The sequence below is a fragment of the Xylona heveae genome (genome assembly GCF_001619985.1).
Source record: "Xylona heveae TC161 unplaced genomic scaffold L228scaffold_6, whole genome shotgun sequence".
Lineage (NCBI taxonomy): Eukaryota > Fungi > Ascomycota > Xylonomycetes > Xylonales > Xylonaceae > Xylona > Xylona heveae.
In genome coordinates this window covers 634,392-656,174 of record NW_017264198.1, presented here as the reverse complement: position 1 = coordinate 656,174, position 21,783 = coordinate 634,392, and the positions used below count along the sequence as shown (strand labels likewise).

The window sequence follows — 21,783 nt, the reverse complement described above, 5'->3', positions numbered from 1 at the left end:
ATACGTAGGATACACCTTTTGAACATGAATCACTGTTTACCTTCACTTTATAGGAAAACACTTTACATTAAATCTCGTCTGGTATCCTTCCGAACCTGATTGCCAAATACTGACAAGCAAATCGACACGGCCCATCTCATCACACGACGGGATCAGCGCAAACCCCGGACCACCAGACTGCCTATCTCAACGCTATTAGATAATTGTTTCATCAGGATGAGAGATCCCAGGGCCGGAAAATTGCGTCCCCTCCGTAAGATCCTAAAGGATCCAACAGAGGAGGTCCACATTTACTGTTTTGATGCACATTTGCCTGCCGCCCCTCAAACAAAAGGGATACTTCTCCGAAAGGTCCTTAAGATTTGTCAGAAACACCCAGAGGATATTGAGGCAATCTTCAGCTCAAATGTTTTCCATTGGGACACTCATTCGAGAAATTTTCTCATACCCCCTGAGGCGATGCAATTTCTCAAAAAGATTACAATCAAAACACGTGCCCTTGAACACACTTTGTCGCTTTCAATGGAAAGACAGCCAGACAGTCAAGGAAGTGCTCTCCGCGCGCTCTTAGCGTGGTTGGATATCGGATTCCATACCAACCCCTTCAAAATTGATATCTCATTCCCATCAACACCGTTTGCCCACGCGGTGGAGACCATATTCACCCTACAGAAAGAGCACCTCTTGCCATGGTTCCCAACTGTGGATTGCAAAAGATCGAAGCTCAATCCAGACGCGATCCTAACAGACGTTTCAGGTACCACATTTCATATGAGTATGATGGAACCGCTCCGTGCCAGTGCAACGTTTGAGACAGCGAGCATCTCCGGCCCTATATTCCTTGAAAAATATATCAGAGGCCTCGGACAGCTGTCATCAATCTATGTTGGGAGGCATCTCGAGAATGACGAAGCGGCAAAGCCAACCGCAAATGGAAATGTCGGAAATCTTCATTCATCAAAGCCGACAGAGACTTCTTCCAAATATAGCAAGTGTAACTTGCTGCCAGCACACGTCCATTGTTGAACATATTACAACGACCATCCTACTTGAGATCGAGAAATTTGTTATCGAAGCCGTCCACGAGTGAGAGCTTGCACTTGTTCCATCCCTACTTCTTTCAACGTCCATATGATCCATCATCGTCTTCTTCATCTGCCGCGCGCCTTGGTCTCCCGGGTCCACGGTTCGGTGCAATTTCGGTGGCACCGCCATTCTCAGCACTCGTGGCTGCATTTTCTTGGATACCGAGACTTCTTTTGATTCTTTTGTCCATGTCATCTGGTTCGACACTGTCACCGTAGACGGTTTTGATCAAACCGGTGACACCAGCTTCACCAACTTCAAGTTTTCCACGAGGCCCGACTAGGTATTCGATGGACTCTTCGCCTGTCGACGTATCTTTTACTTTGACCAGGTATCCATCCTTACACATTTGCGCCAACAGTTTCTCGGTTTTGTCGAGGGGCGTATACTGATCGGTATTTGTGCGTCTGAGGTACCTATCAAGCTTTGCTTCGGCTATTGCCCCACCACTTAGAGAAATCAGTGAAATAATGAAGGTGTAAAGGGCAATGTATGTGCTCTCATCATAGTCTGTCGGGACTTTGGGGGGCGGTAAAATGGTGGTATTGGATCGATAAGCAGGCGGAAGGATTGACCGCAGGATCCAGGAATTACTTGTTGTTGCAGTCTTTTCGCTCCTTTGGGCAGCTTTATAGTTAAACGTCAGCCATCGATTCCTTTTCCGGGTAGATGCAGTATAGTGATTAATCCGTAGATCAACACTGTCCTCTTAGACTAAGACCTTATAGATAGCTTACCTCGACGCTGAGCTACCGTCACTTTCTCTTTGAGCGGGAGTTCGACCATCTCCATCCCAAATTTATCACGAAGCTCGCCTTGCGCTTCTGTGAAGACATTTCTAAATTGTCTACCATGGGATCCAAGCACTGTATTTCGCCGGCGAGAAAGGTCAGTCAGTGGTGTCAAAGACTTGCAAAGAAGTATGTGAGATGAGTGGCGCCGAGATTATTTTGAAGAAACAGCACGATGCATCGAACAGTTCGCAACCAAAACACGTACCTTTAGCACTGATATCGGAGCGACGTATGGGCTGCCGCGAGTATTCTGATGCCAAAGCCAGCCGTACCAAATTTTTGGTCATTTGTTCCAAGCTTCCTCCGCCATCCCCCTGGGTCATTGACACTTCCTCGAATTCTCCGGCGGATTCGCCAGCCGATGAATCTGATGCACGCCGCTGCCGGCGTCGTGTTGAGGCTTGCGTCAGAAGTTCGGCGGCCACTTCATCCTCTTCTTCTTGCCGGGACTGCATTCAATCTCATTAGCTAATGTTCTCAGTCCTCATGAAGGCATGGTCTGGGTTTGATTGCAAATCATCCCAAACTTACCGCACGGCGCTTTCGCGCGCCCGCCATTGCGAAAATTGTTTTCTTAACAAATTTCCTACCGGAAGTCTGAACACTCTAGTGCATAGATAACTATCCCGCTTTGATGAGACAATTAATAATGACGGTATTTTAACAAGATTAACAAGCCAACGTGGATGGAAGTACGTTGACGGAAAGTCAAAGACGGGGCAAGTCGCGGAACAGGCAACCGACGCGGTGAACGCGGCTCGCGTCTCTCCTAGAAAATTGATTTCAAGGGACCGAGGACACTGCGACTGAACCGTAGGGCCGCAAGCTAGATCCAACCGGACCCGCACCGCTAACGGTTCATCATGATTTGGAGTTACAAGACGACAAAACCTCCTATACAATAGGATTGTTTGAATCGTAGGGTTTATTATCCGCTTAATTCTTTACGTTTAATGGTGATATGTGCTGCTGATGTTCCCGCTATCTAATATCGTAAAAGAAAGCAAATCTGAACGCTATCTATAATTCGTGAAATCATTCGCTATCGCTCGCACTGCCAGCTCCGTCCTCCTCATCATCTTCTTGAACGACATCACCGCCAGCAGTCATTGCGAACTCTGCTCTTTGCAACATTGAGCGCAGCTCAGTATTCCGAGGATCCACCAAATCCATGGCCTTTAAATTTGCCTTATTACGTATCCTAAAAATTAATGAGCATGCTGGAGGACTCTGGAAATCAACGATTAATTCGAAGGACATACCTTGGATCTGCACCCGCATCCACGAGGATCTCAACAATAGACTTTCCCTCATCCCATTCGTCTTTCGACAATCCGTTAACGAACCTCACGGATTTGTGTAAAGGCGTATCCTTCTCCAGTCGGTCCACAGGATCAACCTCCACGCCTTCCTGGTCAAGTATTAAATCTAGTGCGTCGTCTGTCCGAAAAGATTAACCCGGTTACTTCGCGCTCTTTCGATCCATATTATCTGAGGGACTTACAGCTCCCGTAGGTTGCTGCGATGTGAAGGCAGTTGTTGCCAATACCATCCCTGGCATTGTTTATCAGGTCTGCTGTTCTTTCTGAGGGCGAACCCTTTTCAGAAAGGGCATTGGCGATGTCGTTGAACACGTCATGTAGCAGTTCTGTGTTGTTACGTCGGCATGCTTCGAGAAGCAGCTCTCGCGGAGATGCTCCCTAATTGAAAGTGCACACAGTTAGTTGTCGGAAGTGCTAGGCTGGACTATAGTTAAGGAACTTTATATCAAGCTCACCTCGTCTGACATCTTCAAGTTGCGTGAAGCCGGATCTTAAGAAAGAATTGGTCTGTGGTGACAAGCGACACGACGACAGAGAGAATGCGAGTAAAGAAGCAAGTTGTCGAATACACAAATGGGATTTGGACTTAGGAGAAAGATGCGGAAAAATCCAATAACGAAATTAATGCTCTTGGTAAATGAAGCCGCAGTGTTGAATATGAATCCTTAGTAGGTAGTTAGCTGTCAGGTGGCTGTGTTGCTTGTCGGCTGCTCCAAACATCCACGGCGCGAAGCGGCGCATAAACTCCGATACACAGATACCCCGCTACGGTAGACTCTAGAATTCAGTTATGCAAAGTTCGTCGCAGGGGCCTCAAGTACTCCGTAAATTTCTTATTCGAACCCAACTGCCAAGATTCATTTTGCTGAAAGCGCCTGTGTATCCCTCTCGACGGTTACCAAAATGCTCCTCTGTAAGCTTTCTAAATTTTCTATTTGAGAAATCTACGATATCTAATGATTGGCCAGTTTGTCCAGCGTGCTCGAATAGCTTAACCGTGTCGAGGTTATATTCGGACGGGTTTCCCAACGGCATCAATCGTTTGGAATGTCGAACATGCCCTTATCAGTTCGTGCTGAAGAATCGTTACTTTGAGAGGACCGAGATGAAGAGAAAGGAAGTGGAGGATGTCATGGGCGGTGCTGGCGCTTGGGACAATGTCGACAGCACTGATGGTAAGGGGTTCCTTTTCCGGAAGTGGATCAAAAAGGCGTCAAGAATGGTTGCTAACATTGGGACAGCGCAATGTCCAGCTCAGGATTGCGACGGCGACAAAGCCTACTTCTACATGGTGCAGATTCGAAGTGCAGACGAACCTATGACGACTTTCCTAAAGGTACGTGCCTTTCCCATGAGACCAGCACATAAAACATAGGCGCTAACGCTCTGAAAAGTGTTGCAAGTGCGGTCACCGGTGGAAAGAGAATTAGACAAGGTGTTTCTGGTAATGATGGGTATATACTTAAATCTTGGCGAGGCGTTTATTGTGTGGGTGCGGCGTACGGCAATTGGATCATGCATGCAATGGGATGCTACAACTTTTCCATTCAGTTATGAGTATTATAGGCATAGTTTTGCGAGGATATCATCCATGAACGCCAGAAAATGCAATATCATCAATTTGGATGCCATCAAATGGTCGTGATCCCAGATCTGTCATGTCGCATTTGCGCCAACTTGTTTTGTGTTTCTCAAACTTGCTGAAACGCCTCCCTCAATCAGTCGGGCGACTGTCTCGGGGCTCAGAATATCCCTTCTAAAACTCTCCTGCTGGAGCAATTGCAATGCCCTTAACGTCGGTCCCGGGTATCTTCAATAATGAACTTCTATCAGCGTACACGGATCAGGCAACCAAGAGCTAGGGACCATACGTCAAGTACTTGGTATATTTCGGCTCGCTGAAGTATTGTAGGTAGCTCAAATAAGCAATGAAGGAGGGATTATCGAGCAGCTTCTGCGTGGCGAGATGGTTGAGGTACCAAGGGTTGGCAAGACATTGAACGAACTGTGGAAATAAGCAGGTGCATCAGAATCAGGGCTTTTGCAGAAAAGAAGTCCTTTACCTCCAATTCGAGCTCAAAACGGGTATAACCGCCATAATGAACTTCGTTGTGCCTTGTCGCACCTGCCGCCTCGGGCTCGCCGGATGGCGCTGAAGTCTCGTTGTTCATCCTGGGGAGATGTAGTATCGCATTGTAGATTGAAACTAGATGCTAGGTCATCTAGAGTATCGAGTCAAAACTTCGATAAGCATCGGACAGATAAAACGAAGCTGGACGGTGCCGCGCGGGCCCTGGTGGTAAGTGTACCTAAAACGTGCTGGCGCTGCGAAGGCGTCAGCACAGGTTCACGTCCACTGAAAGGGTCGCATTCTCGGTAAAGGTTCAGAAAGGCGGGGAGAACTGAGCTGTTCGATTGCGGATAAGTTACTCGAGCGAGGAGCCAAGACGACTCAGGAACGCGAATTACACCCTCTTGCCTCCAGAACAAGGTGTGTACAGGTAAAATCTACGGAGCTACAAAAGTACTTTAGATTGATTTTCGCTTCAACGGTTCAGACACAGCATGGATCAAGCAGTCAAAGGGTCACGTCACGGCAGGAACCTGCAAGCTTTCTCGACCCTGTATGGATACTCTATAATTGACAAGCGGATCTAGAGCATGCTAAGCAGATCATGAGTTTTCGGCAGGACCATTATTTTGTGGCAGCTCTACCCCTGGGTGGTTTCCCGATTTGGTCTTGAAAGATGGCTGGTTCTTTTCGTCCCGTTGGAAATAATACGAGGCGTCACCAGACAAAGCCCAGCGAACGCCAATTACAGGGCTATCGATTCATTCGGGTCCAGATTTGAACTTGTGAACCTTTTTTTGCCCCGCCATTGATTGAGGACCTTCACATGCTCTTCCTTTTTCCTTTGATGTCTGCTTCTTTTGATTTTTTGCATTCCCTGCTAGAGCGGGATCGATACGCCGCCTTCGATTCGCTTGACCTGCACCTTTCCCAGTAATTTGGGGCAAGCGGTTTGGTCAGAATGGGCGGCGTCGTCATCACCCAAACTGTCAACCTGCCCCGCCTTGTTAACGATGACGATCTTGAGCATGTAAAGAGATAAAAGAAAATCTAGGAAGATTAAAGGCAACGTCAACCTCTCTAAGCCGAAACATGAGATCTACGGATGAGGTAACCTTGAACCGAGAGCATACCTAAGGGTACTTCCTTCCACTGCCAAGCATCCGACATATTTGTGGCATGCACCCTCAGTTCTGTGATTGTTTTTTATCCCCTGACACGCCAGACTAGGGCTCGGTGGTGGAAGCGACGCAATCATTGCGATCGCAAGGGATCGCTACGCTACGGAGTACGTTGCCGCTCATTCTCACTCTTGTCGGCAGTTTCGATTGTCACTCGATCGATATCTTGCTTTGCCATTGATTCGAACGATATTTACCTTCGTACTATTTTTTTGTATCTCCCTCAATGGATAGCGATGAAGGCATGGATAGAAGAATGCAATGCATTGTCATGGAGACTGAGCCTTTCATGCTTTTGAACTTGCACCTCCTGTCTGCAGTTCGAGCTCCCAACGGCGGAGCGAGACGCCATGGGATGACGCCAAATCCGACAGAAGATACCTCCGTACCGCCTGGGAAAGCATCCCACTGTGGAGTAGGAAGGTACCTAAAGTACCAGAGGTGCTGAGGTGCAGGAACGGCAGGGCCCGAAGCAGGTGCTCCTGGTCACTCTCCGGAGTAAAGCCACTTAGTTGGATCAGAGGTCGATTCGGGTCGAAAAAAGGCTCTTTCTACTGTGGGCCAGCTGGACTCCATCGCCAACTCGCTAATCAGACCCGACCGGCAGCCCGGCGGTCTCTCAATAGTCCGCCAAAGGCACTAACTAACTTATTTTGAAGCCAGTTGAGACAGGAGTCGCAGGTCTCTCTTTGTGTGCACTTTTGTCCCCATTATTTATATCTCGCACGACTCGTAGGATCGGCAGCGCAAAAGCAATTGATAATGGGCAAGCGTAGCATGGAAAGGAAAGACAAAATCGTCCAATGGCTGCCCATGATTTAATTATTGTCTTGTAAGCAAATCAAACGTACAAAGGTACAGTCGACTAGATCATACAAGTATACCGTGGTAATATCCGTACCCAAGGTACTTTAGTTCCCTCCTTTACCCACTTTATTCATCTGTACCCCTTCCCCTTCTTCCGTCGTCGCCGACCACCCGGCCGACGCCTCTCGCCCCCTTTCCCCTCGCTCGCGCCCACGCGAAATCAAGGGTCCAGGATCCACCATGAAAAGGGTGCGAGGATGTGACAGAGAGGTGAGCAGGGGGAACAAGTGACTTTGGTAAGTCCTCGGATCGCTCCTTGGCATCTTTTCTTGGGGCAAACGTTCCTTCTTCAACGCACAGTAAATGGTTTTTGCCATCATTAATTGTTCCTTGACCTCCCAAAATCTACTTCCACGTTACAAATCCTGAGAAAGAGTACTTTTCTGCTACAATAGAAAGGCGAGCGCGCACCCATCAACAGCAAGGCAGACCTTCCTGCTCCAATACCCACGAGAGCCGCCCGCCGATCCCTTACAGTACCTTTCGTCACCGAGTAGAGACCCCTCCACTATTCTGGTTGGGCGTTGCGGGTTGACCCCGTCGAACATTAATCGATTTTAGTCGATTTCTGTGAACCCTCTTGCCCCTTCCTCATCTCCATCAATACTGCAACAAAACTTACATTCGCATTTATCCCCCACCACAAGGGACCAAGCTCAATCATCAATTCGCCCGGCATTCGTCTCGCATTTCAGATACAACGGTATTCGTCGATTGCAAAATCTTCGGCATCACTATCCTACTGGTCGACCTCTGTTACTATTCTTACAGAAAACGGATCGAGGTGCCGGCAACACTGCCGCCGTCTGCTTTTGGATTGCGACTTGAAAATCCGACCGCCCCGTTGGATCGAAAAGGGACGTTGGAGCGACACAAACCCCCTCGCCTGACAGGCATTGGCATTTGACGCCGAGCTGCTTTCCCACGCTGCGTTTCACCTTTTCGCTTCAGCGTGAGCCTTCTCGACAAAGAAAACTACTCAAACGGACACTTTCTGGTGATCCCTACCTGCCTATTCACACCCTCCAGTGCGAAATTGTGCTCCTTATCCACGCTCGGTTGAACCCAAGGCGCACAGAAGTTCTCTGTCGACCGGGATTGGCCCTCTCGTCCACTTACGCAGTCAACCCAAAATCTGTGACTCGAACAGCAGGGGTGGAAGAAGACCTTAGTTGAATAAATATGTCTCTAGCCCCGGCAGCAGTTCCAGGTGTGTCTCATCTCCCTTCCAAGCGCCTCCGTGGTCATCGTTTACCCGTCTTGCTTGCTCTCGTCGGCACACCATTTGTTTTTGTCCATGACTGGCGCCTCCGCCATCGACGGAGACGTACCTGGATCTTGGGCTGCTTTCTAACTGTTGAACGATTTTGTAGAGAGGCAACCCTCACCTGGGGGTTTGAATCTGTCCTCCAATAACCCCTTTCGCAACCGAATGGTGCCGCCGCCCACATTCCAACGCATGCCGTCAGCGGACGGACCTCTTCCTTCAAATATGCCAGCTCGACCTGTCGGCCGCAACCCTTTTCTTGATGTTTTCGCCGACGACGCAGACACCTCTGTTCCTCAAGGACCACCGCCACCGTATTCATCAACGAGAGCCATGTCTTTTGGCAATCCCGCCTCGTCTCGAGAGCCCGCCTTGATGGGCAATACGGCGGGGCTTTTTGTACGTCTTGTTTCCCTTTTTCGCCCTCTGTATCCTTTCCTCTATCCACGTCGATATCCTTGTAGGCGCCGGTGGGGGTGGGGGGAACCTGTTGATATGATCACAAGCGGAGGGGCAATTTCCTTTTCGCGGGGCCTCCATTCCAGACGGGTCGCCATGGATACATTGGCCTAACCCCACCTCATCTTTGAATGGCCGCACTTGACCACAACATCCTTTTCCGTTTGCTGACCGACTTCACGCCATGCAGGACAATCTGACGCTTAACGATCGCCCGACTCCCAACGGTAAGCCTGAGATCTTTCTGGCGTTGAATCATCCTGCTGACTTTAACAAATAGGACAATTCCTCACGAGAAATCCTACTGTGCCTAATCACAGCGCCAGCAGGTCCACCGGCGACCAGAAGAGCGGCCGATTGCCCCCATCTGCTCGGCCACAAAGGCCCTCTCAGGAGCCTCTCGACATCTTTGCCGATCCCATTGACGTCTCTCGTGCTCGCGAGAATCGTCGACCCCGAGGAAACTCGGAGTCTTCGGCCATGGATCGCGCCTCTAAAATCTTTGCTGAGACGGAGCAGGAAGAGAGAAGGCGCCGGCGTCGCGAGAGGGAGGCACGTCACAAGGACGAGAGACGACGCGAAAAGGGTTCTTCATCGCGGAGCAAGAGGCACCTTCAAACCCTGGACCTAATCGACAAGCTTGATGTCACCGGTCTTTATGGACCAGGGCGTAAGTTGTCATGGCTGAAGCCGCATCCCAGAAAACAATGGCTGACAATTTTACAGAGTTTCATCACGATGGGCCTTTTGATGCGTGCAATCCTCACCGCAATCGTAAGAAGGATGGTCGGGCTCCCATGCAAGCATTTCCGGAAGATTCGACCAACAACGCCCTGGGCGGGCCGGGTCCTCTAAACAAGAATATTGACCTCAATCTTTTCCACGGTCGCACTGCCGATGCGACACAGGACTTTGGCTCGGCAGGCCTTGAACCTGAAGGAATCCGTCCAAGGGGTGCAGACCGTCCGGAGGACTTCAACGCTAATCAGCGTATTACACAAGTGCATGGTGATGAGAGCATGGGTCTCGGCACCTCCACCTTTCTTGAAGGCGCACCTGCGTCTCGATCTGCGATTCAACGCCGTCAATCTGAGACTGAGGGTACAGCCCCGCAGTTCGCTGGTGGTCTTCAACGCAAGCGGTCTTTGGCGCAGCGAATTCGTGGCATTTCGGCGAATCCACACTCCAATGGCCGAATTGTGTCCCCGGAGCCTCGCTATGACTTCCGTGGTTCAGGCGAGTTATCCCCCAGGCAGCCGATCACGGTCCAAAGTGCGGGTGGCAGGAGTCGACTCAGTGAGAAGAACCCCTTCTTTCACGACTACGATGATGCCTATGAAAAGAAGGGCGCCAGCATCAAGATTGCAGAGAACGAGCGCACCGGAAGAGCTCGAACACCTAGCTCGCCTATGAGAGGTTTAGAGAGGCGGTCAACTTCGGACGGCTATGGAGAGCCCGAGTCTAAACCGAGCGGGTTTTTGAGCCGTGTCAAGAGTATTAAGGGCCCTCGTCGCTCCCGGCCTGAGCGGTGAGTGCATTGTTGACTAGGCAATCATGTTCACGGAGCGGGGCGCCTAAAGCCATACTTGAGTGTTCATTGCTACCCGTGAACGGGGTAAAACTACTGCCTTGCTCTGTCCATTTGAGGTCTTACTTCTATTCTACATTGAACATGCACGCCATGGAGCTGGGGAAGAAGGGTGTTTCGCGTTCCAGCGTTGTAATCTCGGGAAGTGCGTTGTTTAACGACTTGGAAAACGTCGGCAACATCGTTGGTTTCCCTTCTTTGCCATTTGGTTTGGGTTAATGAATAAGGTTGTTCATGTGGCTTGCTTGAGGCTCCGTCTATCAATATCAGTTTGTCTGGTTTTCCCTTTTTTTTTTTTTTTTTTTTTTTTAATTTCTTCTGCTGCAGGATAGTCTGGGTCTGGGGATCGGGGTCTTTATTATTCTGGCAGGATAACGCGCATTGGAGCAGTGGACCTGTTTCTCAATGCTTTATTGCTTTATCAATTCAATCCACCATTGCTATTCTCCTTTTATAATTGTCACCAAACTACATTTTCTTGGTCGGGATATCCGAAAGCACACACACACACACACACAAAGTCGAGCTCATTTTCCGAAATGAAGCTCCCTTCTTTTTTATTATTTGTTTGGTAATTATTTAATCAACTGTATGCACTCACAATTTGTAGCCGTGATGTTCCAATGTAGATTACCGCCGCGATCCGGGAAGAAATGTACGCGACGTTGACAATGCTTATCGCTTGATCTAGTCGGAAGAACATGTTCTAGGATTGGTGAGATATGGAAAAATTAAAAAACAACTTACGTGTAGGAAGTATTAGATGGGAAAAGTTGCTTGTTCAATTGATACGTTCTATCGACGCCATACTTATGCCGCTGTTGTGACCTGGTACTGTATATTCCCATGCATATCTTATATACGTAGGAACCCGATGTTGAATCAACTCTAGCGGACCACGGCAACAAGGTCAACCACCAATAGTTAATCATACCTTATATACCACCAGCCGGGTTCCGCTTTGTAAACAACACGGGGCCGCAAAAAATGGCCAACGACGCGGTCCAGCCTGCATCTCCAATTCTCGGACACGTGCTTCTGGAAATCGAAGAAGAAAAAGAAGCAGCGAGACTCCGCAATCGAAGCGACAACAGCACTAATACAGGGTCTCGGATCGGGACTGGTTGTTGTTCCGCTATCGATGATGAAGTCTTGGATGGCGGGTTCGACTACGGCAGTATCGCCGCGTTGAGCGGAGGATTGCTAAGGCAAGATGGAAGAGGGACGCTCGTATGTATTTTTGTTTGTCTTTATTCGTTTTACCTGCCGTGTTTTGAATTGAGCCTCGGTGTGCTTTTACTTGAGTGACGACCTTTATTATTGTTCTTTATTTGTTTCTTTGCTGGGAAGATGTGTCTATTTCAATGCGTATTTCTTTTGTTTGAAGTTGTTGTGGAAAGTGTGAAATTGGGGAACTGTGAATTGGGAATTGGGAGGGCACTCAGAGGAAAGGGAAAAGAGCTGATAATGATTGATAGATAGCGTTGCATACGCTTGCAAACCATCTCTTGCAAAATCCACTGAGTGATGGCGTTGTCATTGATACTACGGGTGGCTTTGACGTCTTGTTCTTTGCGGGACTGCTAAGGGCACGACTTGAAAGTGAGTCGGTCTTGTCAGAGCATCAGCATCAGCATCAGCATGTCGACGCCAAGATCAATACGGTGCTAGATAGGGTCAAGGTCATGGGCGTATTTGACTTTTTCGGCGTCATTGAAGCGGTGGATGAACTGAGTGCGGTGATGAGATTGGATATACCAACTCATCCAGAAGTACGTGGAGATGCTCCGGCATTCAAGACAGAAGATGCAGAAGATACAGTGTTTAGAGAAGTTGGAGAAGTAGCAGGAAAAGCAGAAATCGCAGACAGTCAAGATGAGGACGACGAAGGTGAAGACGAGGAAATGGAATCAGAAAAAGAACATCACACCCCTGAGTTCGCAGAGCCTGGTGCCTCAACGGAGCAAAACGCTACAGGCCATAGAAACGGCATCGGCATGATCATCATCGACAACATTGTGCATGTCGTATCGCCCATGATGAAAAATGACCATGTGCAAGGTACGCAGGAATATCACTTGTCACTTTATGCCCCCCTGTCCTCAATTACCAATGGTATGACTGATACTTCGGCCAGCTCATGGCCTTCTGATGCCATTTCTCCGTTCCCTGCGCCACTTGACGCACGACTACGACATTTGCACGATTCTACTCAACTCAATTGTCCTCCCACAAACACAGAAATATCCTTATCCTCATCAGCGGTCCACGCCATCAGCCTTCCGATCTGACGAAGAAAGCTTCACCTTCCACGCAGCTTCCCGCGGGCAGATACCGAAGAACAATCATGGAGACTTTGATGACAACGATGACGATGACGGCAGCCGCGTGTCCATCTTTGCGTCTACGCCGGGAAAACCAGCTCTGGGAAAGAGTTTCGCTCATTGCGTGGATACGCATCTGTTCTTGTCGAGGGTTCCGAAGGGGATTCGAGACGCAGAAGTCGTGTATGCGGGCAGTCGATCGAATGGTCATGATGCGCAAATGGTGGATGTGATTGAAGTCCTTGACGACAGAAATAGTGCTAGACAGGGGAGATGGTCTGCTTTTGTGGTGGTAAGTTTTGGTCTCCTTTGGGGTGTGTTTCTTGTGTTAGTACTACGTATGTTGGCACGGGGAAGTGACAGCTGATGAATGTTGTTCACGCAGGATGAGTTTAGGATTTTGAATGCCTTTTGATGGCGCGCTATGCAGTTCCAAAGCAGTATTATACATTCACGGACTGAGTATACGTCCTTGTCTGAGAGGAAACTCGACAGAAAATAATATGGAATCAGGTTCAATTCGACTAATCAGAGATACTCGAGGCTTACAGAGATTCCTCAGTCGAGTTATAATGACTAATTACCAAGAGGCACATCTGCAACGACTCGGAAAGGATCATCGAAACCACTCCGTTCAAGAACACAAATACGCTCGATGGGAAACTGCAGTTCCCTCGAACCGCCTAGATCATCCGAAGAAGTATCAGGTTGAGCATGACTGGCGGTTCCAACGATGTTCTCACTCTCTTCCGCATTTTGTTCGCTGCGGTCTGGAGCAGTGTCAACACTGTAGCCACTTACAAACCGCCGAATGACACGCTCCACCTCTTTTTCGAAATCTGTCACGCTCGATTCGGCCTTGGCTTGACCTAGGGACAAGTGCGGAGTAAATGGTCTCTTGTCTGCATCACATTCGGCGAATTCGGTCTGTAATGCGGCCTGAAGCGCATGTATGCCGTTCTCGTCTCGCGTATTCTCGTCAGATTTTTGATTTGATGGGATAGTCTGGGGGTGGATTTCAGGGCCTGAGCAGGTGGAAATCTGTGCTTGGGCTTGATCCTCGACCTTGTTTCCTGTAACAGCGTCGTTTCTCCCGGAAATGGCAGGAATGGCATGAAAACAAGCGTTTGAAGACGATTGACTTGCATCGCCTGTAGCGAGATAAATGGTGGCGCTTTTAGGCCCGTGTCTGAAGTGAGATATTTTGGACAAGTTTACTGTAAAGCGCGGAATGCACTGCGCAGTCTTTTGCAAACGGGGTAGGATGTTCGACTCGAGTTGCGCGCTTGGCTGGGCGAGAAACGGGTAAATGAGGTTGATATGCGGTGGCCAGCGGCGGAAATTGCGGTCATGCACACGCCGTAGCGATTGTATTGGTGGAGTTATGGATGCTGGAGGAAGTAGGACAAGTGCGGATTTGTAGGAGAGATGGGATGGGAGCGCTGGCGGGTGCGGATTCTGACGCGGTCGCGGTGGCATCTTGTTGCGGCTATCGGTTTGTCAATCGTTGTGGAAGGCTGAAAGATGTTTATTAAAGAATATCGTTCGAAAAGAGATCAATCTCCGCTCGAGCATGAAGGTGGATATCTGGCTGTGCTTGATAAAGTGCATAGAATATTGTCGACGACGGGGGGATGCAGAAAATATTTTCCATTATATCGTGAGTCTGAAAGCGGTATTTTACAGTGGATTAAATGAAATTGATAATATAAGACAAATCGCCGGCAACGCCTGTCCAGTCTTGCCAAACATAAAACTCGACACATGGAGAATGACAAATAATCCTATCAATCTTGCATCTGCACGGAAGAGAAGGGGTCAGAATGACTATCTTTGAAACAATGACGGGAAATGTTCCCTCGGGATATTCTAAAAGTAACATACCTCTGGCGGCTTTCCAACTGGTTGTATCATTTTCTGCTCGCGTTGTCAGCTGGATTGCTTGGGCGGCGGAAAGAAACGCACTCACCTCAATCATTTTTGCCCGCACTTTTTCTTTTGGTTCCCCCATTCCAATAGCCATGTACGAGAGCAATGGCGGGTGGCCAATGTAGCTTGCGTAGCTGTCACGCTGGATATTGCTGGTCCACTCAAACTTGGTCGTATCAGCATGGCCGGTACCGACGTAACGACTTTGCAACTGTTCGAGCTGCTGCTGTGCGCGAAGCTTGTCCGCCTAATAGAGGAAGACAAGTATTAGCTTAGGACAATGAATAGTTGAATAACGGGGCACGTACCATGATTACTGGAAGGCAGTTACAAGGACCTTGGAGATGCTTGAAAGCTGAAATGGGCTGGAAGATTGGCTCTGGGGAAGAGTCGATGGCGCAGAACGAAAGCGTTTGCTTGATTTAGTTTAGCGCGGCTCCTCTGAGTACCATTTACAGCATTACAGTACAGATGATTGACGTATCAAGCTCACCGCCTTCGCTTATCGGTTTTGGTCGAATAGCCGAGAAGTCTTCACCTGGGCGACCAGAGTCGGTTGATCTGAGACTCCCCGGTCGTCCTCAGACCATCAACTCAATCCCTCAGCTTCTCACACCATTTGCCCTCAAGAATTGGGCCAGTGAAAACAATTGTAAGTTAGTCTTTTGCCGTTGTACTACAAACTATCTGTAATTTGTCATTTTTCGACGATGACTCGCAGAGGAAGGCCAGCTTTGTTGTGGAGCTGCATTTGGCGTTGCTGTTTGCGGAGATGGAAGCGGAATTCTGCCCGTCTTCGCCGTGTAGCACCTAATTCACTTCATTTGCAGCCTCCGATCAGGGCTTCTTTCGAATTGCCTCGTGTCATGTTCTGCTGCAGATATCTCTTTGCTTTATCTTTTCTCCCTTCTTGCTTTGTCAAGAACGTGGACTTATTGGCTAACTCGTCCGAGGCCAGTGAGCGCCAAAGCTCTGATAGCCCATCATCCAGGTGTGGTTACTCGAGAGGCACTCAGCATCAATAATTGTCAGAAGCGCGCAAACCTACAGCACTGTTGAAGCTCGGACGTCTGTTAAGTTAACCAGGGTTACTGCTGGGCGCAGGTCGCCATTGAGAGTTATCCGCTAGGACTGCGGAAGAAGCATGGCTGACCTAACCCTTGCGACACCTGCGGCGCCGTCCTCGGCGGAACCAAACATGAATGACATACACGGCGATGTCGCATACGACGGACTTATGCTCGACGAGGATGATCCAAGACGCGTCCATGAGAACCCGGTAAACAAAATGGTATCCGGGCCCTACTTTAGGAAGTTGACAACCCCAGGCGGATCTGTCTACGGCGGTGTGCTCAAGGAAGGGACGAAACATTATGACAAAATACTTGCTGAACTGCAAGATCAATATGGCGACATCACCAACCGAGGAGTCAACGAGGCAGCTGTCGAGGAATTGCTCCGGTACGCTGTCAGCGGGCTTACAGCCTGCAAAGAAAACGACGACCGTGTCGAGGAAGACATAAAGGAACTCGTTGCCCAACGAGAGGTTGAATTGAAAGTGGAGGAGAAATCCCGCGCACAACGGGCGGCGAAACAAGCCAAAAAAGAAGAGAACGGTCTCCCTCGATCAATCAATGAAGCTCCTCAGATGAAACCAGTCGAAGAGGATATCCAGGATGAGCAGGCTCTATTGAGCAGAAAACGAAAGGAACGGGAGTTTGAAGACGGTGAGACTGACGAAAGTAAATCCAAAGTCAGAGCAATAGATGGCCAGGAGAATGGCATACATTCGAGGTAAGTCGTGCGACTCTCTTGTGCCCCCTTCTCTGTCCTTAGACCCAACTGTTAACGGTTTAAGGTCCTCTCCACAACCTAGTCCCAAAAACGATACCCTACGAGCGCCGCTGGAAAAGGGGCGTTTCGACGATGCAATGGATGAAACAGAAGGCTAAAGTTGCCTTCTGGTCTTGGCTTTGCATCACTTCGAGACCGGATTGGCCAGTCGGAGAGGCATTTCCGCGGCATAGGACATCGGTCTCTTTCTACCACTATTCCGCACTCATGCAACGTCCTAATTTTTTACGCCTCACTTCATCGTATGCGGATTCGCTATTGTCCTCACGCAGCAGCTTGTTCTCGGCACTATGATCTTGCCAGGAATCTCCTACTTCTTGTCCGTGAAGAGATCCAAGCGAGAAGATCCATACGGCTACTATGAGTGGCCATGGTTCTTTCGCCGAACCTTGAACAGCGACAAATTTGCCTTTTGGGGATCATGTTTGCTCTTATCAGGGAACTTATCCTGTCGATCCTGTTCCATGTTCAACATCAGCAGTAATCTCTGAATTAATTATCCGGCCCCACCATCTTCACCATGCTTCTCAGCTCGCATTTCTCGCCGATTTGTTTGCTATATTCTTAACGCGGCTTTCGATCACGTCTCATCTTATTCACTCTTGAGTATTTCTCATCAAGATTTGCCGCAACGTTACTTCGCGTCTGAAGTTACGAGACACGATATTGCATCACGGAATGGCGTTCACGGATGATTTTTGGGTATTAGGCCTTTGGCAGCTTTGGGGTTCCTGTTGACGTTAGCCACTGCATGTAACATGCATCCTGCCGACCAAGAACTCAATATCTGGAAAATACACCCGAATTGAGCAGGGCAGGCGAAGCTTTCCTTTTTCTCAGCGTAGTGCTCTCACGCCGGACTTGCCTTAACACAGTCGTCAGCATAGTTCTCGGTCCTGATTTTGCTGAAGCCAAAACATCGAGCCGCTTTGGAAAGAAAATATATCTGTATATGTATATAGGTGTTCGCATTTCATACATGTCGTCGAATTGTTCACTCCCTCCTATTTAAGCTTTGCATGTATCTACCTTGGATATCTCGACGAGCATTTTGGCCCGGAAAGGAACTAGGACTCTATATAAAAATACAATTGGGACAATATGTCCATGTCAAACCAAGAAAAACCATTTGTGTTTATCCTTGATGTACAATTAATCTCTCAACATTAATCTAATCTAAAATCTTCATCCCCGTCATTACGCACCCACTCCGGTAGGCCCGATGCGCTGCGTACGTCTGCCTTGACTTTCCGTCGACTTTCAAGGAGCGGATTTCTCGATTTGAGTGTCTCGTATGTTTCATATTGAGCTTGGTCAAAGTTTGAACTTGGGCCTGACGGATGTGACGAGGATATGGCGCCCGTTGTCCCCGCTCCTGCTGCTGCGGCTGTTGCAAGGGCCAACACGTCCACGACAGCGCGCCACATCCGCTTGCGGCACAGAATGCTGGCGCCGCGCGGGTCAAAGATCTTGCGGCCTTGCAAGACGCCATTGATGAGGGTCTCCTGCAGTTGTTTACTTGGTGGTTGATCGCGCGGAGTAGAAGTATGTACTGCAGAAAGATTACTTGCAATGTATTTTGGGCCGGTACTTTCGATGCTGCTGCTGCTGCTGCTGCGCCCGTCCCCGATTGCTGGAGTCACAGGCGCTATTGAAGAAGCGGTAACACTGGCAGGATTCCTCCGCGACCAAATGAAATCCCGCGTCGCGGTCCGGACGTCGAATGGCTGAAATGCATAGCCGCCTTCCCACTGACGTCCCGCAAGAGCTTTAAGCCTCCCGCTGGGGCTAAAGGCTCGCGTGCATGCGGTGGCGGAATACTGTGATTCAGGAAGGACGAGAGTTGAGAGATATGCAGAAGAAGGGTGGATAAGGAGGGATGCGACAGACGAGAGGAGAGAGGTTGATTGCATATGTGCCATCTTGTCGCTACATGATTTTGAAAGCGTTGGCGGCGCATCAGGGCGCGCTGGGGGCATAAATTGTCAGTACTTTCGTCTTGAATGGGTAAACGCGCTTTGATTTAGGACTGGGGATGGCACTGATGGAAGAAGAAAGAATAAAAAAAGGAACGTACATGGTTTTCGACGCACGACGCCGAGTTGCGAAAAGTATGCTCTCCCGGGAAGTGCTTGCGCTGATGAAGACAAGGTTTGATCCAGTGACGCATCGGTTGGTATTGTTGCTGGTGGCGGTACAGCCCATGGTGTTGGGTCTTCCTGCGCGGACATGGTCAATTCCATGCTGGCGTCTCCGCACGGCGCTTCGGAGCTAAACATGTGGATACGAATGTCGTTGTTCATGGCAAATGGCTGAAATGAAGTCGTAGAAATCTCGCTCTGTCTACGTCGTCGGACGAACCGGGAGCTCTGCTCTCCGGCGAGAACTAGGTCGTGGCACTCTTGTATGAGAAATCTGTTGAATGAGCGGATGGCCAGTATCTCAGCGTGACAGTCATGTAGTACCATGCCATTGGCCTGTGGGATTTTCGATCGTGGAAGACATTTCATGCCTGTCCTGTGTACAATGCATTTGTCAGTCTCAATGTTGCGTTTCGGGGACGTAGTGTTTTGAGAAGGGCAGGTGACTTGGGTGATGGAGTGCGAGAAGGGAGGCATAGGACATACCCTAGTGACACGCATGCTAATTCATTGCTACCTTTTCTAGGAAATCCATTAGTTCTTTTTGGCTCTCCCTCAAACCGGTTCAACTGTGAACGCGCACCTTTAGAAAGCACAATGCCTGATAGAGGGACCCATTCTCGCGATCCATCCTCGCGTTGACGGGGTTTGCGCTTTGCTGGAAGAGCGTCGAAAGTTTCCAGCACGGTGTCTGCTATTTGGTCTTCGAATCGAGTCATTATTTGGTTATTGGCGTTCTCTGTGATCTCGGAGCTGAGTGGTAGACATTGCAGAGCTCACTGTCGGTCGTATTTTCATATGAAGTGGTCCGGGTTGGAAATGCAGCTTGACAAGGGAATTAAGGTTATCGCTTATCTGATCATCTTGATCGATCGAACAATATTACGGCATTTACCGTTGCCGTTGTCTCCGACAAATGGTCAGTTATATCATAGCTGACATCCATCTGCCGCAACGCCGATGGTGCGCAGTTTGTTTGGCGGGATGCTTTAATGATTCAACCTAACGACTTTTCTAAAGTCATAATGATAGAGCTTACGACACTTTTCGAACAGAATATTGTCGGTACAGTCAACGACTAGGACTCGTGGAGCGATACTCGGGTGAAGCTGCCTCCCCGAAACACCGCAACCCTTCATACATTATGCAGGCTTTTGGTGAGATCTAGCCTATATATTCTTATATAATTATGTCATAGACTAATCAATTTCAATTATTAGTACCCAAGGCTCGTCGTGTGAGTCCCCTTTCAAAACTACGTGCAATGAGTGACTAATTAAAAACAAAGCCCAAATTCGAGCTTCGCCTCAAGGTATGATACCATAACCCACCCGCCTCGTCCATAGTCCCACGCTCATATATTTCATATTTAGATCTTAGATCTCAACAATGTCCCCCTGGTCTCAGGAACCTCTTATGTGAAATGGCACCTTCCCCTGTCGACGTCCGCGGAGCACCGTGGCCGAACTTCAAAGAGTATGATCAAGGAGCATAAGGTGATCTGGGACTATGAGAAGACTTTACATGTCCGGCTAGTCGTAGATAAACATGGGATGCTACAATCTTCCGAGATTCATTTTGAAGTTGTCCAAGTATATGCTTCTGGAAGCAAGGGAGAGAGCATCACGCTTGGGCTCGTGAAGCTCAATCTAGCCGAGTACGTCGCAGAAAGCGACACCAATGATGAATCAGCTATGGTTCGACGATATCTCATGCAAGACAGCAAGATAAATAGTACTCTAAAGGTAATTCAACGACGTAATGAGGAACAAGGTTGGAGGCTGACCGCCGGCATTCCAGATCTCCATTTACATGAAACTTCTTGAGGGCGAGAAGAACTTTATTGCGTGCGTCTATAAAGTAGAAATTTTTACAAAATCTGCAGGACTAACATTGTCTAGTCCACCATTGAGATCAGCACCGGTGTTTGGCGGTATCGCTGGCATCATTGCCAACGAGCAAAGCGAGCAACAGGACGAGCGTGGGCGTAAGTCGGCAATAGCACCCTGTCCACCGTTTCTCTCTTGCTAATCTAAAGGAAAGAAATCCCGTCCATCGCCAAATCCCGCGAGACTGAGGCACAACAAGACATATACCGTCAGACTCTGGCCGCGTGGTGGTCAGCGCCAGCCAATGAGTTGCCCGCTGATCAGTGTGTCGAGAATATCTTTGCGGGTGGTACAGGTTGGGAGAGAAAACCCACGCATCGAAGTCAGCGAAGCAAGACCAGTATTGGAGAGAGCAGCGACTCAATGAGCGATGGTGAAGGAAGAAGATCTAGCCGCCACCGGCGCGACAATTCCGGCTTCGGCGCTTCCAGCGTAAAGTCAAACTCTCGGCTGGATGCTGAAGGTGATGCCACGACAACTTCCGCTAGTCAGCAGAGCAGTGGCCCACCAAGGCTAGGACGGCAGGCTCGCAATGTTGTTGATGAATTTGATGCTCGTGAAGATTTGCGGAGTTGGCAAATTCCATCGCACGATTGACCTATTTTGCCAGATGAATATACCACAACCATGTCCGCTATTATAATTTTATTACTCAACACTTACCTCTATTCCCGAATTTCCTTTTTTTTTTCCTTCCCCTGGATTATTGAACTCAGTGCCTACCCCTGTCTCTCATCGCGTTTCAATGTGGCGGCCTAGAAGCCCCCGAATATATATATACCAGAATAAATAGGAAAAGAAATATTTTTTCCCAAATTCCGTGAAAAACACTAGAATTATACTGAGCGTAGATAGAAACAGCTCTGCTTTACATGAAAACACTAGACATTTGCTTCTGGCATGACCAAATCTCAACAATACTCCAGGATATATGGCAAGCTTGAACTTATTTGGACAATAAAGCTCTCATAACGTAGGTATTGGCGAATCGGAACATCACCGCGGAAGTTT

The 21,783-nt window shown here is 48.8% G+C and overlaps 13 protein-coding genes across 13 annotated transcripts; 7 read left to right on the top strand and 6 right to left on the bottom strand.

The window, feature by feature from the left end:
* The first annotated feature begins 119 nt into the window (after window positions 1–119).
* On the top strand, window positions 120–1,073 carry L228DRAFT_147947 (hypothetical protein). Its single transcript, XM_018329251.1, has one exon. The coding sequence runs from the start codon at window positions 217–219 to the stop codon at window positions 1,024–1,026; it is 810 nt and encodes a 269-aa protein (XP_018187741.1). The 5' UTR covers window positions 120–216; the 3' UTR covers window positions 1,027–1,073.
* L228DRAFT_147946 (MAGE-domain-containing protein) lies at window positions 1,074–2,584 on the bottom strand. Its single transcript, XM_018329250.1, has 4 exons — window positions 2,412–2,584; window positions 2,086–2,329; window positions 1,824–1,952; window positions 1,074–1,713 (listed from the first exon to the last, which is right to left on the bottom strand). Exons 1-4 carry the CDS (start codon window positions 2,436–2,438, stop codon window positions 1,121–1,123), a joined length of 993 nt encoding a protein of 330 aa, XP_018187740.1. The 5' UTR covers window positions 2,439–2,584; the 3' UTR covers window positions 1,074–1,120.
* Window positions 2,585–2,797: 213 nt separating this feature from the next.
* L228DRAFT_247810 (hypothetical protein) lies at window positions 2,798–3,863 on the bottom strand. Its single transcript, XM_018332726.1, has 4 exons — window positions 3,658–3,863; window positions 3,385–3,580; window positions 3,143–3,320; window positions 2,798–3,081 (listed from the first exon to the last, which is right to left on the bottom strand). The coding sequence occupies exons 1-4, from the start codon at window positions 3,667–3,669 to the stop codon at window positions 2,916–2,918; spliced, it is 552 nt and encodes a 183-aa protein (XP_018187739.1). The 5' UTR covers window positions 3,670–3,863; the 3' UTR covers window positions 2,798–2,915.
* Window positions 3,864–4,056: 193 nt separating this feature from the next.
* On the top strand, window positions 4,057–4,805 carry L228DRAFT_247808 (hypothetical protein). Its single transcript, XM_018332725.1, has 4 exons — window positions 4,057–4,115; window positions 4,171–4,377; window positions 4,444–4,538; window positions 4,597–4,805. Exons 1-4 carry the CDS (start codon window positions 4,106–4,108, stop codon window positions 4,630–4,632), a joined length of 348 nt encoding a protein of 115 aa, XP_018187738.1. The 5' UTR covers window positions 4,057–4,105; the 3' UTR covers window positions 4,633–4,805.
* Window positions 4,714–5,588, bottom strand: L228DRAFT_247807 (SOH1-domain-containing protein). Its single transcript, XM_018332724.1, has 3 exons — window positions 5,266–5,588; window positions 5,074–5,207; window positions 4,714–5,012 (listed from the first exon to the last, which is right to left on the bottom strand). The coding sequence occupies exons 1-3, from the start codon at window positions 5,371–5,373 to the stop codon at window positions 4,859–4,861; spliced, it is 396 nt and encodes a 131-aa protein (XP_018187737.1). The 5' UTR covers window positions 5,374–5,588; the 3' UTR covers window positions 4,714–4,858.
* A 2,837-nt stretch (window positions 5,589–8,425) lies between these two features.
* On the top strand, window positions 8,426–8,779 carry L228DRAFT_247805 (hypothetical protein). The gene has a single exon (XM_018332723.1). The coding sequence runs from the start codon at window positions 8,504–8,506 to the stop codon at window positions 8,735–8,737; it is 234 nt and encodes a 77-aa protein (XP_018187736.1). The 5' UTR covers window positions 8,426–8,503; the 3' UTR covers window positions 8,738–8,779.
* Window positions 8,780–9,344: 565 nt separating this feature from the next.
* L228DRAFT_147898 (Pal1-domain-containing protein) lies at window positions 9,345–10,979 on the top strand. Its single transcript, XM_018329249.1, has 2 exons — window positions 9,345–9,717; window positions 9,774–10,979. The coding sequence occupies exons 1-2, from the start codon at window positions 9,528–9,530 to the stop codon at window positions 10,577–10,579; spliced, it is 996 nt and encodes a 331-aa protein (XP_018187735.1). The 5' UTR covers window positions 9,345–9,527; the 3' UTR covers window positions 10,580–10,979.
* A 643-nt stretch (window positions 10,980–11,622) lies between these two features.
* On the top strand, window positions 11,623–13,374 carry L228DRAFT_268664 (hypothetical protein; the record flags this gene model as incomplete). Its single annotated transcript, XM_018335178.1, has 4 exons — window positions 11,623–11,865; window positions 12,114–12,696; window positions 12,773–13,251; window positions 13,345–13,374. The coding sequence occupies 4 exons, from the start codon at window positions 11,623–11,625 to the stop codon at window positions 13,372–13,374; spliced, it is 1,335 nt and encodes a 444-aa protein (XP_018187734.1).
* A 161-nt stretch (window positions 13,375–13,535) lies between these two features.
* L228DRAFT_268663 (hypothetical protein) lies at window positions 13,536–14,438 on the bottom strand (the record flags this gene model as incomplete). The annotated part of the gene is made up of 1 exon (XM_018335177.1): window positions 13,536–14,438. The coding sequence occupies one exon, from the start codon at window positions 14,436–14,438 to the stop codon at window positions 13,536–13,538; it is 903 nt and encodes a 300-aa protein (XP_018187733.1).
* A 154-nt stretch (window positions 14,439–14,592) lies between these two features.
* L228DRAFT_147860 (splicing factor 3B, subunit 5) lies at window positions 14,593–15,240 on the bottom strand. The gene is made up of 4 exons (XM_018329248.1): window positions 15,197–15,240; window positions 14,929–15,135; window positions 14,844–14,876; window positions 14,593–14,758 (listed from the first exon to the last, which is right to left on the bottom strand). The coding sequence occupies exons 1-4, from the start codon at window positions 15,197–15,199 to the stop codon at window positions 14,747–14,749; spliced, it is 255 nt and encodes an 84-aa protein (XP_018187732.1). The 5' UTR covers window positions 15,200–15,240; the 3' UTR covers window positions 14,593–14,746.
* A 792-nt stretch (window positions 15,241–16,032) lies between these two features.
* On the top strand, window positions 16,033–16,840 carry L228DRAFT_268661 (hypothetical protein; the record flags this gene model as incomplete). Its single annotated transcript, XM_018335176.1, has 2 exons — window positions 16,033–16,682; window positions 16,747–16,840. 2 exons carry the CDS (start codon window positions 16,033–16,035, stop codon window positions 16,838–16,840), a joined length of 744 nt encoding a protein of 247 aa, XP_018187731.1.
* Window positions 16,841–17,716: 876 nt separating this feature from the next.
* L228DRAFT_283349 (hypothetical protein) lies at window positions 17,717–19,656 on the bottom strand. Its single transcript, XM_018336108.1, has 4 exons — window positions 19,467–19,656; window positions 19,370–19,400; window positions 18,820–19,259; window positions 17,717–18,711 (listed from the first exon to the last, which is right to left on the bottom strand). Exons 1-4 carry the CDS (start codon window positions 19,600–19,602, stop codon window positions 17,909–17,911), a joined length of 1,410 nt encoding a protein of 469 aa, XP_018187730.1. The 5' UTR covers window positions 19,603–19,656; the 3' UTR covers window positions 17,717–17,908.
* A 195-nt stretch (window positions 19,657–19,851) lies between these two features.
* On the top strand, window positions 19,852–21,453 carry L228DRAFT_261383 (hypothetical protein). The gene is made up of 7 exons (XM_018334331.1): window positions 19,852–20,040; window positions 20,104–20,120; window positions 20,172–20,195; window positions 20,257–20,628; window positions 20,684–20,730; window positions 20,785–20,870; window positions 20,927–21,453. The coding sequence occupies exons 1-7, from the start codon at window positions 20,028–20,030 to the stop codon at window positions 21,367–21,369; spliced, it is 1,002 nt and encodes a 333-aa protein (XP_018187729.1). The 5' UTR covers window positions 19,852–20,027; the 3' UTR covers window positions 21,370–21,453.
* The last annotated feature ends 330 nt before the right edge of the window (window positions 21,454–21,783 follow it).